The 14,422-nt window shown below is 44.5% G+C and overlaps 1 protein-coding gene and 1 long non-coding RNA gene across 6 annotated transcripts in view; one reads left to right on the top strand and one right to left on the bottom strand.

Moving 5' to 3' along the window:
* Window positions 1-14,422, top strand: part of TRAF1 (TNF receptor associated factor 1) — a 56,109-nt gene that overhangs the window by 22,419 nt on the left and 19,268 nt on the right. For 2 of the 4 annotated variants that reach the window (XM_048822722.2, XM_075120614.1), the window contains 2 exons: window positions 2,810-3,031; window positions 5,274-5,358. In XM_048822722.2, the coding sequence (XP_048678679.2) occupies window positions 2,810-3,031; window positions 5,274-5,358 (307 nt within the window). The remainder of the gene's footprint in view (window positions 1-2,809; window positions 3,032-5,273; window positions 5,359-14,422) is intronic. The other 2 variants (XM_075120613.1, XM_075120612.1) reach the window with 2 other exon arrangements.
* The window catches only part of LOC125623405 (uncharacterized), a 46,559-nt gene that overhangs the window by 26,820 nt on the left and 5,317 nt on the right, over window positions 1-14,422 (bottom strand). For both annotated transcript variants that reach the window (XR_007352992.2, XR_007352993.2), the window contains exon 2: window positions 12,157-12,224. This is a non-coding gene — a long non-coding RNA (uncharacterized LOC125623405). The remainder of the gene's footprint in view (window positions 1-12,156; window positions 12,225-14,422) is intronic.

Genomic DNA, 14,422 nt, shown 5'->3' with positions numbered 1-14,422 from the left:
GGATCCCCTGTGAGCTCCCCAGGCCCTTCCCCACTGGGGAACCCTCTGAACTCCCCCAGCCCCCCACACACTGGGGATCCCTGTGAGCTCTCCCAACCCCCCCCCACCTTGGGGATCCTTGTGAGCACCCCCAAACCCTCCACCCACATTGGGGATCCCTGTGAGCCCCCCCAGGCCCCACTGGGGATCCCTGTGAGCTCCCCCAGCCCCCACACCAGGAATCCCTGTGAGGCCCCCCACCACCACACCAGGAATCCCCGTGAGCGCCCCCCAGCCCCCACTGGGGATCCCTGTGAGCTCCCCCAGCGGCCCCCCCCCCGGGGATCCCTGTGAGCTCCCCCAGCCCCCACACCAGGACTCCCCCCCAGGATCCCTGAGAGCTCCCCAGCGCCCCCCTCCCCCCCCCCCCGGCGATCCCCGCCCCCCGGGGATTTCAGGCCCTGGCTCTGGTTTCTCTTTGTGGTTGAACAAAGAGCCGGCCTCGGCCTCGGCCTCGGCCTCTTGCTGCCGCCAGCTCCGACCCCGGGCTGCCGGGGGGGGGAAGCGCCGCAGCGGCAGGCGGCAGCTCAGACCAGGCCCCGGCCAGGGACAGCGGCGGGCGGGCTCCCTGCAGCAGCCTGGGGCTCAGGTAAGGTGGCGGCCGGGCCGGGATCCCCGCCCCCTCCAGGCTGGGCTTGGGCGAGCGGGACTGCCTCGACCCCCCCCCGGGCCAGGGACCCCAGGGCCTCGCAGCCGAGCGCGGGCCAGAAATCTCGCCCCCCCGATCTCCCCCATCGCGGGTCAGGGACCCCGCCCCCGCGGGTCAGAGACCTCAGGACCCCCCGCTGTGCTCCCCCCGCCCCCCCGGGCATGGGCCACCTCGACCCCCTGAGCCCCCACCACAGCCCATCCTGCTTCCCCAGCGCTCGGCCTCAGCCCTGCTGGGTCTGAGCTGGTTTGGGTTTAGCGGGCAGGGGCCGGGGGGTGTCGGTGGCCTGCGATATCCGGGAGGCCAGGCTAGGTCTGGAGATCCCATTCCCTTCTGGCCTTCTGGCCTTCCGCTCTGTCGTCCCCCCTGGAAACACGTGTCTTCCGATAGGTCATTGCACAGAGAGAGAGGGAGAGCTGGCTTCCTCCTTACACTAAAGTCAGTAGGGGGTTTTTCAGGCCCACCGACTGAAATAATCCACCCCATTCCCTGTCAGGGAAAAGCCTTGTGCAGAACTTGTAAAGCCACCTTTATAGCATGTATAGGAGCCAATAATGGTTTCGGTTATACGTTCTTTAGGTAGTGCCTTTATTATATGAGACCCTGGGGGGAGGGAAATCGATGGAGGCTTTGGCCAACCACCCAATAATAATGCAGCTGGTATCCAGCAAAGGCAAGCCATTGACTTGGAGGTATTTGAGAATGTAGCTAGCTGGCCTCCTTAGTAGTAGGTTCCAAAAACATCTTGGCCGAGTTAAACACTCCTGAAAGCCCCTGTGTATTTTCTGACCACTGTTGGTGCAAGAATCTTCTTCTCTGCAGTTTCTACTATCTGGAACACCCTTCTTTTATTTCTCGAGCTTGTTGATTTTTCATCTTATTTCAAATCTTAACTGAAAATAACTTTTTGATGCCTAGGCCTGTTAGAATCTCCCTCCCTCTCTTAGGAGTTTTGTATTAATCTTTACTGATGTAACACATTTAGGGATACAATATGTATGCAAGGTACCACAGAGAAAAGAAAACAGTATAATCTTACAGCTGTTTACACAAGCAAAAGTCCCACTGAAGTCAATGGAGACTTTCCTGCACAAGAATTTTACAGGATATCTAATCTAGGGCACTGATCACCACAGAAAAATGTGCAGCATGTCTAGAAGATGGCCTTATAATTGTACAGTATTATATTCCTCTAGGTTCCTGGCTGATCAGAGCCTGTGTGGGTTTTTAGGGCAGGAAAAAATTGCATTCTGTTCTCTGAGCTAACATGAACATTGATTCTGTTTTTTCAGATTATTAGTTAATAACAGTTTTCTGCTAATGTCACCATTGGTACCAGGACGGGTACTTCTGTGTTAGTGCTGTCATGAGAAAAATGTGATTCATAAGGGTACAATTATGAATTATATTTGTTCAGGTTCTATATGTAATAAAACCCTGAATTTTCCAAATGGTTCTTGAGTCCTCCAGAGGCAGTGTTGGCCTGATTTTCACAGTGTCCATTAACTACAGAGGGAGAGCTGGAGGTGCTCAGCAAATCAGGCCCTATGTGTCTAGTGGTTAGAGCATGTCATTAGTTAGTGGACTTGTATTTTCCTGGCTTTGCCTCTATCTTCCTTTGTGACTGTGGGAAAGTCACTACACCTCTCTGTTCTGGAGTTTCCACATCTGTAAAATGCAATCATGGACAAGCTTTGGGTGAAATGGGAACTAGAGTTCTTGAGACTGGGGATTTACTCTTCAGGAAATAATTCTGCTGTGCAATATTGACCAATGGTGGTATAGTTCTAAAAAGAACAGACATATTTACTTTGCCCTGAAAACAAACCTGAAAACTATGCAAAGCCCCTCAGCTTCCTCTTGATTATAATGTATCTGTTTTCATTTTGTGATTCAGGGGAATTTTAAATCTGTACAGTAATTTCCTGCTGGTACCTAGTCAAATCCCACCGTGACACTTAGTCACACATGTCAGCTACAGATTTAATTAAACCGATCGCTAGATTACTACACAAGGTTTGAAGTTGCCTTGTGGACTTTGATGCTCAATGTATTATTTCACATCTACCAGAGCGGGTGTCTGCTTGTTTCAGCAGTTAGTGTGTTCCACATCTTTCACAGCAGTTTACTTCAGATGGCTGAGAGGGCAGACAGAGTCTCTCCGGATGGCCCTGACTCATCTCCTGATGAAAACGAATTTCCCTTTGGTTATCCCACCAGCATCTGTGAGAATGTGCCCGATCACAAATACCTGTGTAGCAGCTGTAATAACGTCTTGAAGAAAGCCCAGCAAACGCTATGCGGGCATAGATACTGCTCGGCTTGCCTGTCATGGGTTGTACGGTAAGTTCTTTCAACAGGGGACCACGTGATAATGCATTTCTGCCAAGAAGACCGAAAGATTTCAAGTGGCTGATTCTGTAGCTGCAAACCTAGTAGGATGATCTGTTGTGATAATCTACTAAATAGAGAGAAAGTGCTAGAGTAGAGTTTGAGAGTATCTGGGATGTTGATAGTAGTAATTTTATCATCCATGTATACTTCCTTACAGTGGGATTATTTTCAGGATGTATGTCTCTAGGCTTTGAGTGTGGTGTAGTGGTCAGGATTCCTAGGTTCTCCTCTTGGCTCTGCTGTTGTCTTGCTGTATAACCCTAGGCAAATTACCTCTCTATACTTCAAGTATCAGGGGGTAGCCGTGTAAGTCTGTATCCACAAAAACAATGAGGAGTCCGGTGGCACCTTAAAAACTAACAGATTGATTTGGGCATAAGCTTTTGTGGGTAAAAACCCCACTTCTTCAGATGCATGGAGTGAAAATTACAGATAACAAGCATAAATATACTGGCACATAAAGAGAAGGGAGTGACCTTACAAGTGGAGAATCAGTAATGACACGGCCAATTCAGTCAGGGTGGATGTGGTCCACTCCCAATAAATTGATGAGGAGGTGTCAATACCAAGAGAGCGAAAATTGCTTTTGTAGTGAGCCAGCCACTCCCAGTCCCTATTCAAGCCCAAATTGATGATGTTAAATTTGCAAATGAATTGTAGCTCTGCAGTTTCTCTTTGAAGCCAGTTTCTATATTTCAGTTTCCCTTCCCAGTCTAAAAGAGAGAGCTCATAGGAAGGCTATTGTGAAGTGACTTTAATATGTGTAAAATGCTTTGCAATTCTTGGATGAGAGGTGCTATGGAAGTTTAAAATGTGATTATTTTAGAACATTATAAAGTGCACGATGTAAAATCTGGGTCAGTGCCCAGTGAGGAGCCAACCCTCAGAACAATCGCAGCCCTTTTGCTTGGAGATAGATGGGTATTGTTCTTAATTGGTTAGCTGCTTCTCCCGTCTCCTCCTTAAGGGCTAGTCTACGCTGACAATGCTAAAGTGCTGCCGTGCCTTGTGTGGTCGTGGTGCAGTGCTGGGAGAGAGCTCTCTAAGCGCTCTAAGTAAACCACCTCCATGAGGGGCGCAGCTCCCAGTGCTGGTGCATTGTCCACTCTGGCGCTTTACAGCGCTGAAACTTGCTGCACTCGGGGGGGGAGAGGGGGGGCGTTTCACACCCCTGAGCCAGAAAGTTGCAGTGCAGTAAATTGCCAGTGTGGACAAGCCTTAATTATATATCCTGATTAAACTGTAACAAAAAGCTGAGTCCGTCAGCCAGCCACATGTGACTGGCAGGTCAAAGCATTACGATGTAATGGCAGTTTACACAGAATGCATTTGGCCTACTAGGCTAAATTCTGTTTGCTCACACTGGTGTAAATCCAGAGTAACTGCTGCAGTCAGTGGAGTCACTCAGGACTTGCACTCCTGAAAGTAAGAACAGAATTTGCTCTGTGCGCTTATATCTTCTCATGACAACCTTGTAATGCAGCTGGAAACTGAACCAAGCTAACCTGCTGAGCTAATACATGACTCAGCTGGATGGTAATTGCAGCATCACAAAAATGCTTACCTCTTCCTGAAAAGCGTTGTTTTTTCCCTTTAATTGCACAAGTATAAATGCTAATTTAAGAAATATGTTAAATTAAAACCAAAGCATTTTGTGGCAGTGTGATCCTTCCAACTGGAAAGTATGATGATGCCACTTTAGCGTTCACTCCAGCACCAGCTATGCCATTGCCCTTCATGTGAACACACAATAGCCAGTTTTACAAGTCAACACAACAATGGTGGCCTGTGTGAATGAAGAGACGATTGAGCCCTGAGATATATCCTGGCAATTAAAAACCTAGCCACCTACCAGAGAAGAAAGGATATCGCTTCTGTGTTAAAAGACTTCAGATTTCAGGTTATTGTACACTACATGGAGTTAGTGCCTACCTCACTGAGAGAAGCAGATTCCCAGCATTGCTGGCTTTGTAGAGCACAATAATCATGATGGTTCAGATTTTGCAGATAAATGCTTAAAAATTGTGGACTTTCAATGGGACCAAGATTTGGCCCTTTTACCATAAACTGGGTTGACCTTGAGCTGAAAGTCATACTTTTGTTGGTTTTTTTTTAATTTGTCATTCTTGAAACAGAGGCTCTCTTAACTACAGTTCACAAATAATTTTTTTTATTAATTTTTTTCCACCAGAAACAACAAAAACCCAGTTTGTCAGAAATGTAATGCAGAGGATCCTGGAACAGTAAATGAAGGAAGCTTACTGGCAGAAGAAAGGGTATGTAATCGTGTTTGTATTGATGTTTCATTTGTCTCTCTGGGCTAATGCTAGAGTCATTGAAGTATTATTTTTTAGAAGAGGGAATAGTAAAGAAAGTGATGGTAGCTCATTCCGCAGTTGTGCATATTAACCTAGATACCTTAACATCCTGGACGTTTCCTCAATTCTTGATCCAAAAAGCGTTTGGATGTCAGTAGCACCTTGTGAACTCCAGCAAGTTCTGCACCAAGAAGCCCTAAAATCTGCTGCAAAGTTAACTTATTCTATGGGCATGAAATACCCTTCATTCCCATCTTCCCACTCCCAAACACACCACCTCAATTATTGTTGTTATTGCTTAACATCATATTTTGGTCGCACCTACAGACCTCAGCCAGCTCAGTGCCCCATTGTGCTACGCACTGTACAAAAATGTATCCATGCCTTAACCAAAGCCAGCCAGGGAACAGAAGGAGGCCAAAATGTAGGTGGGAGACTAAACTTTATCTGGAGCTGATCCAGAACTCTGAAATGAACTCCCACAAGAACTAAGGACCATCACTTACCTCCCAACTCTCTGTTCCAAGTGCAAGGTGCCTTTCTTTCACCTGCCTTCTCTAATAAAAACACATAGCAACAGATATGTTTACATATGAAAAAAAAACAGTACCAAACCAAAACACACCAATGCATACGCTTCTCCCTCTGGGGAGAGGATGAGAACAAACCTCGCAGGACAGATGTTAGTTACGTTACCTAATACACTTCTGGAAGGCGGCTCAGATAATACGGTGAGGAGTGTGGTACAAGAACCTATATAGAAAAGAGTAGAATAGACAAGACTGTCTAGCTGTGTTGCCCAGAGAACACCGTGGGAGCCAGGGGGCCTGGAGAACATCACAAAAAACTCATTGTTGAAAGTAATCAGACAAAAATATTCACTGACAAATTTTCAGGGGGGTTTTAATTAAGAATATTTTTGATGATGAATATTTTCACTATATTTTGGGTTTTGGCTCCTGAAATGTTCTCAGAACAGCTTGGCTCAGAATCTCCTTTCCTTCATGTGTCCCAGGGAGTTGGGGAGCTCTCAGCTGGCATCAGTGGTTCAACTCCTCAGATAACAGCTGCTGCACTATTCTCCATGGGGACCAGTTCACTCCCCTACACTGTGGCTACAAACTGGACCTTGGCTCTTTCTCCCAAATCCCCTACTCCCTGGTTTCATGGAACAGTGCAAGAAAGCATGCTTGGTAATCCAACTAAGTCTCCCTCGTGGAGAATGATGTGGAGCAAAAGGCATCTGCAGCTAGGTCTCAGTGGGGAAAGGAAAAAGAAAACAAAGTACTGGGCACAAGGCACCCATAAAATGATAATTTTGAGATTAAAATATTGAATTCTGTAGGATCTTGGGAAAATGTCCAGTTCTGCAGCAAATCCCCAGAGCTACAGTATTGCAGAGTACAGGGGGCCCAGGTATAAGCCTAAGTACAAACAAAACCGTTTTGTACTGCTCACGATACTCATCAATTCTGTGAAAACCTCGGGATTTCTGTAGTGTGGGACTTCTATAAAACCGTTAGTGGGACTTTCTGTAAAACTGTAGGTGGGATGTGGTGACCAAGGCACCAGTCTTGTCAGCTGATCCACAGGGGCAGACCCTAACGCCTGCACAGAGGCCTGCGGAAGTTCAGTGGGGCTTCACACAGACTTGAGAACTCTGCTTGTGAATCAGCTTGCAGGGCTGGGGTTTGTAAACAGTGTGAATTTGTTAGTCTCTCAGGTGCCACAAGTACTCCTTTTCTTACTGTGAATAATAGACTCCTTAGCAGGTTTGCTCATTTGTCCCTTATCAAGGCCCTCCCCTCCACCTCTCCTGTGTCTTTGTCAGACTTTGCTCCCGCATACTATTAGTTTGCTTATGTGTGTGTATGTATGTATATAATATGAGAAATAAGTTTTCCACACAACAACAATAGCTTATTCCATGATCTGTTACTGAGGTAACCTTTGGCCTCCTGGGCTGATTCTTTGCCCCCTTTGTTTGATGACCCTCGGTGTGCTACAGCTAACTGAGAGGTACTGAGCAGCTGCATGATTTATTGAATTCAGCGGGAGGATCTGAGGGCATCCCCCTATACCCGCTGCCACCTCCTACACACTGCTACGCAGGGGGCTCGCCTGGCACAGGCTTCTACCCTGTGCCGTGGGTGCACATCCCCACCTGGCTCCCCCACATCTTGCCCTCCTTGTGCAGTATAACTGTAGTGATTCCACTCTATAGGGACCATCGGCAGCTGCATAGGAACCGGCTAGAGTTGACTGTAAAAGGCTTGGGCCAGATTTAGCTCTCATTTACACCCATGCAATATATGGTCATATGCTGGCTGGAAATAAGAATGTGGGGCCCAGTTCTCCAGCCAGATTCTTATTCTGAACACCGTTATCCTCAGTGCAGTCACAAGGGGGTAAATGAGAGCAGAATTGGACCCATCCCTGAAAAAAGTCATGGGGACTGGCACTGGTTAATTTTCCTTCTCTGAGTGGGTGTATTAAGATCCCCCTGATTTAGGTTTGAATTGCCTAAGTCCCGGGAAGAACTTTTGTGATGTTGAAACAAGATCAAAAGTATTTAAAATACAAATGTGATTTTTTTTCTCTTGTTCTTTCCATGACTGGAGTTATAAAAGATGCAATGTTGGATTTCTTTTTCCAAAATTGTTCGTTAAATTAAAAACTTGATTTGGAAGGGACCCAGGCTAAGACATGAGACTCGTCTAAGCATTGTTAGGGGGGTTTTTTAAGTAATTTCAGAATATCATTTGTGTTTGCATCCTCTGGCATGGAACTGACTGCTCTGTAAATTACACGTTAGCAGGATGTTTGATTTTTTGAGAATGTGACAACAGAGATCCAGTGACATCTGTTCCTCTCCATCAAGTAGCGACTGTTAAAAGGTCTATAAGCCTTCCATTTTTCTTGTGCAGAGAATGCAGAGAAAATATGGTCCCTGTGTGTTTTATCTGAATGGTGCCAGGAAGCATTCAATAGCCTATGTATTTTTAAAGTTATATATACCCCTGAGATTTTAATATTACTGCTTTTTCTTTTCCCCTTCACTTTGTCTCCCAACTGTTAAACCATAAAAGGCGTTTTCCAATGTGACAGGTATATCAGATGGTTAAGAGATTTATGGAATAAGTAAGATGATAGGATAGGTTACTTTTTAATAAAATTTGACTTTATATAAAATGGGGACACAAGCCTGAACAGTATCTTGCGGGGATTTCCCACAGCAATAAGAGTTTTCCCTCTTAAGATTTTGGTTTAGTCTAGTGGTTCTCAACCTATTTAGTGTTAGCTGGGCCACAGGTTGAGAAACACATTGCCCCCCACCTAAACCCCTGCACAAACCCTATGCTCAGTGCCCTCCACCCAGAGACCCCTCCACAGAGTGGGGCCAAGTGCGGAGAGCTGGGCATGCGGCGGGGGGCAGGGACCCCGACCCCGGACCCTGCTGCGTGGAGACTCTGACCCCGACCCCCACTGTGCTGGGGTAGGGGGCAGCCAGGACCCTGACAGTGGACCCCACCAGGACCCCGGACCCCACTGTATGGTGCCAGGCGGTAGCCGGCTGCCTGGATCCCGGACCTCGCCGCAGAGGCTGTGGGGCATCCAGGACCTTAACCCCAGACCGTACCAGGACCCTGAGTCCTGGTGTGTGGGCCGGGAAGCAGCTAGCTGCCCAGACCCTGCCGCAGGGGGCTGGGCAGTAGATGGCTGCCCAGACCCTGAGCCCTGCTGCCAGCCAGCTGCCCAGATTCTGAGACCTGTGGGCTGGGCGGCAGCCGGCTGCCTGGACTCCAGACCCTGCTACAGGGGGCTGGGGAGCAGCCAGGATCCTACCCCCACGACTCGCTGGGACCCCATTGTGGGAGGCCGGGCGCAGCCAGGACCCTGCCCCTTGAACCTGCTGAGCGTGACCCATAGAATAAGTCCAGGATTTTGGTTTGGACTCATTGCAGAAAAGAGAACAACTGTGACATTTGGCTCTGGATCAGAACTTCCTCCAAGTTCTGAGGTATATTCGGGTCTGGGGCAGGTTGCTTCAGGCCTGACTTTCCTTCTCTTAAGAAGGAAGTTATCCCTTATGCAGAATATGGTGGGTATTTTGGCCTTGTGGTATCCCCCTCCACAGCGCCCTCCACCCTTAGTGAATAGTTTTATTCGCTTTTCAATATATTTGGTTTTCATAAATGTGAATGCTTGAGATGAAAGAGCTGTCAAGGCAATTAAGAGCTTTTGCTGTGGAATTAGAGTCAAACCAAAGATTTAGTGCAATTTAAGGGTATGAACATTATTGCTGTCAGTTGGCCAGAATGATAGAGAAGAGATGGTTAACCATAATATAATGAAATAGAGAGAGAGGATACTGTTTCTCTCTCCTTGGACTTGATTCAAAGCCCCGTGATGTCAATGGGAATCTTATCATTTACTTCATTGGGCTCTGGATCAGGCCCTTTTGTGAGGGTGGGGAAGTTCTGTGTTGGTGTTGCTGTTGAAAGACTTTCCATTGATGTTCTGGGGGGCGAGAGCTAGTGGTTCAAGTGAATGATCATTTGAGGGAGTGGCCTGGGTGGAAAAAGAAGAGGTGAGAACCCCCTGCTCTTTGCAGTTCTTTCACTCACAGCTTCTTTACTTGAGCTGTGTCCATAATGATTAACAAATGTGAGAGTGAAACAGAAAGCACAAAGGACACACATGCCATTAGAGAAACCCATGTGTCACCAGGACTGTCCCTCTGAAGTTAGATACATTTATAATAATCTGTTCTGTAATGCCAGGAAATTCTGAAGTTGTGTTTTTTGTTGTTGTTGTTGTTGTTTTTTTTTTTTTTGACGTAGTAAAAAATCCACAGTGGGGTTGTTAACCTACTTTTTCTTTTCTTTGGTTTTGGTCATTTTCCAGCTATGCACTAGACTGAAAGACTTCAGTAGCCAGTGCTGGTTGATTCAGAGAAGTAACTATATTGAATTGCACTGTACTGTAATATTGAATTAAAATCTACATTAAGCAACTGGGGCCAAATTCTGCACTCATTCACACCTGTGCAATTCAGACGATTGCTTTAAATATATGCAACTACAGCTTGTATATAGAACTTCTGTTGAGGGTGGCATGGCCTAGAGGGCTGAGTATGGGACTGGGAGCCAGGAACTCTTGAATTCTGACTTCATTTTTGACAATAACTTGATCAGTGCCCTTGTGCAAGTAAAATGGGGATACTCGTATTTATGTATCTTTGGGTGTGGTTTGATGGTTTATTAGTCAATGTAAAATGCTTTGAAAATGAAAAACACTATAAATAGTAAGTGTTACTATTGAAAAACTATGTTCTTAAGAACCTGGACATACAGTTTGCAAACTATCATCTTTTTATAAAATATAGACTGGATTATGTATTACAAGCAGACTGAAAACTGTCCAGTAAGCATCTATTTTTAAATGTACAGACAAAGGTACAAGTGTTCTCGTTTTTCTAGTTTTTTTTTTCATGGAATAGATTCCACTGAGGCTTTTATTTTTAGTTCTGTTTCCAAGCAATGGCTGATTTCCATACCACTACAGGACAATTTATGACATCAATGCAACACAGACCCAAGCACAGACTGCTTCTCTTGCTTAAATACATGTACGTGTAAGAACATATACCAGACAAGTAAGGTCAAAACAAACAGCATGAAATCTGTTTGTTCAACAAAATGCAAAAATCCCTATATCCCGATAAATGATTTTTTTTGCCTTACTGGAACTCTTGAATATTTAAAAGACTGTGACTATTTGTTAACTAATTAATGTCATTTTCAAGGAGGAAGTTGTTGAAAGGTTGCTTGTACTGATTAAATCCACTCATTTCCCCCCATTTATAAAGTTTGGTTTGTCTGTATAAAAGCCTGACATTGCAAGGTTCAGTAATAATATAACCAATAGTCTACCAAAGAAAATATAACTAATTAATCAGATAATTACAGTTATGAGGACACTGTTCATCCAAGAGACATGGAACAGCCATGCCAGAAAGCATCCGTCTTCCATTAAGTCTGGAATCCTGTTTCCAACCACAGCTAATGCTATACGCTTCAGAGACAAAGTGTAAAACACCCATCATAAGCCTAATTGCACTGCTCTTTTCCAAAAGGGAGAATTCCTTCCAACCCCAGCTAGTGGTCATTTTATGCCTTGAAGCATAAAGATTTTTAGTGTAAATGTTCTAGAGCAAGTAACTAAGAGTTACAATTTCTGAGTTCTGTTTCCAGGTCTACTGTTGACTGACTGACTGACCCTGGCTAAGTCACAAAAATTCCTGATGCTCCACAATACCCATCTGTAAAAATGCTAGACCCAGGGGTGCTAGTCTTGATGTAATTTTGCCCAAGGAACTGAAACATCAGAGGAAGCAAGAAAATATCTCTCTACTCCTTTGCAGAAGTTATAAGTGGAAGCAGAGGCAGAAAATAATTCTCTAGATGATGTGCCATTGAGCAATATTAACAAGCTTGGAACCCGATTCTGCAGCCTTACTCAAGTGAATAGTCTCATTTACTTGAATGAGGTACATGCATGAGCAGTGGTTGCAGGATTGGGTCCTACTTTGCCAGTTATATCATCATCATCATCAAAGTGTCATAAATCAACTGCATTAGTGAAAAGGGATGTCGGAACAGGAACCATTTCAGATTTTTGTTTCAAGCTTATAAATAGTTCCCCTTCCCCTCCACAACAAAAAGACCATGAAAGCTGATAATGGGTCTCTACCTGCAGCTCAGAGATTAACGCTGTCAGTGTTTGCCTTTTAGGGAAGCTTGCTGGATAAGGTGAAGAGTCTGCAAAGAGAAAAAGGAACTGAATATGATTGCAGTCTAAAAATACTTTATATGTAAAATAATATAAATGGATTTTTTTCTAAAATGAAAGGACTCAAATAATTTTACGGTTTACTGATATTTTAAGGATGTTTTCAACTTCTGACAATGCATTGCTGGTATATTAATCATTACAAAGATCTATATGTAAATGAGTCTCACAACAGTAATTCGGGTTTCAGAGTAGCAGCCGTGTTAGTCTGTATCCGCAAAAAGAACTGTCTCTAAGGTGCCACAAGTACTCTTGCTCTTCTTACAACAGTAATTGTTACTATTCGATGAAATTGACTATAGTTCTTTAACATTGGTTTGACCTGTATAGACAGAACTAAACCATCTTATCTTCTTCTTACATGGCATCTCCATTACTGGAGGTTTGCAGCCATGGTAGCCCATTCTGTAGGATCCTCTGCTAATCGTATTGTAGATGACTAGACCTTTTGATCCACCCAGGTTACCACCTCATCCATCCCAGGTCATCTTTTTCTGCCTCATGTTCTTCTGCGGTCAGCTTTCTCTTCCAGTGCCTGTAAACATGCATTGCCCACTGAACCTCTTAAAATGTGCCCTGCAAATCAAATCTTTCTTTTCATAAAATCTCTAACTGGTGTTTGTTGAGTTCAAGTAATCTCCAATACTTTTTTTTGGTTACGTGAGCTATCCATTATATTTTCAGAATTTTCACCATAATTCAAAGGATTGTAGTTTATCATTGATTGTTTGAATGTCCATGTTTCACAGCCGTAATTTAACACAGACCACCACACAGACCAAATGTACCTGTAAGTTCTTAAGAGTTGGAATGTAGTCTTCAGATTTATGTCCTTTCTCATCAGATATTTATTCTTCCAGAATATCTCTTTCACTATTCTTTCACTATTCTTGCTATGCTAGCTATCTCTTGCTATTCTGGTGCTGACTTCAATATTCCCTCTTTTGTAATGATACCTGTCTTATAACCAGTCTAAAAAGACGTTGTGTAAGGACCGTGTTTTTTAAAAACGGGTTATAACACAGCTTGGACAGTACAATTACAGCATGAAAACCAATTGCTACAGTATAAGGGATGAGCCCCTCAGTATTTTCCCTTTTCCACAGTTTCTTGACATTTCAGTCTTACAGCCCAGATCTCTTCAGTTCATTTTGAACTGGTGACTTTTTGCTTCTAATTGGTGTACCAAATGAGCAAATAATTTTGTTCCCTGGGCTCATGGATAATGCACAGGTTAGCACTTTGTTATTGCTATATTGTTTTCTAAGGATCTTTCCAAAGGGAAGAGGTGAAGGCCCTGTTCTTGGGTTAATTAAACCTGGACACAATAGAGCACTGTTTGAAAATAGTGATCAAGAGGGAAGAAGTAGATGAACTGGTGCCACTTTTCCTTCTCTGTCTCTTAGTGAGGTTGTAGGCTGACAGGAGTAATTTTTTTCTAGAAAGCAGGGAAAGCCTCTTATTATTCTCAGTACAGTGATGAGCTGTTTCATTTGTGCACTCCCTTCCCTGGATTTTCCACATTTTGATCTGTGGGGAATCTGCAGTCTTCCAGGCATTGTGTTCCTAATACTTGTTGAAACTCTTTCATAGAATCTCAGGGTTGGAAGGGACCTCAGGAGGTCATCTAGTCCAACCCCCTGCTCAAAGCAGGACCCATCCCCAATTTTTGCCCCAGATTCCTAAATGGCCCCCTCAAGCATTGAACTCACAACCCTGGGTTGAGCAGGCTAATGCTCAAACCACTGAGCTACTCTGTTCTACTGTGGCTATTTTGCTTGTGCAAGATGTGATATTAAAAGGCTGCAATGATTCATGTTTTATTTATTTATTGCATGGTTCTTCACAGTTAATGCAAGAAAATACTGTATAGTGCTGGAAAAAATGCATGTGTATGGTTTGGATTTCTCTAGGACACTAGGCAAACTAAATGGAAACAGCCTGAGTTTGAGAGGGTGTACCCCCTCCTGCTCCTCATTCAGGTTGAGTCTTAAATCCTCTCTGCAGCAGGTAAAAGAGGTGTTAATGACCCCAATAATTAAATGCATACATTAGAGTGGCATGAGGCAGGGTCCTCTATAGTTAAGGTTCCATCAGCACATTCTTTGCATACACCTGTTTTCAGGTTTCTGAGTAAGAAAAAACTTTATACTGAAAGTTTTCACTG

This window comes from Caretta caretta, chromosome 16 (genome assembly GCF_965140235.1).
Source record: "Caretta caretta isolate rCarCar2 chromosome 16, rCarCar1.hap1, whole genome shotgun sequence".
Classification (NCBI taxonomy): Eukaryota; Metazoa; Chordata; order Testudines; family Cheloniidae; genus Caretta; species Caretta caretta.
Note: the sequence above shows the minus strand (reverse complement) of the source record. Positions and strands in the feature narration are given on the sequence as shown.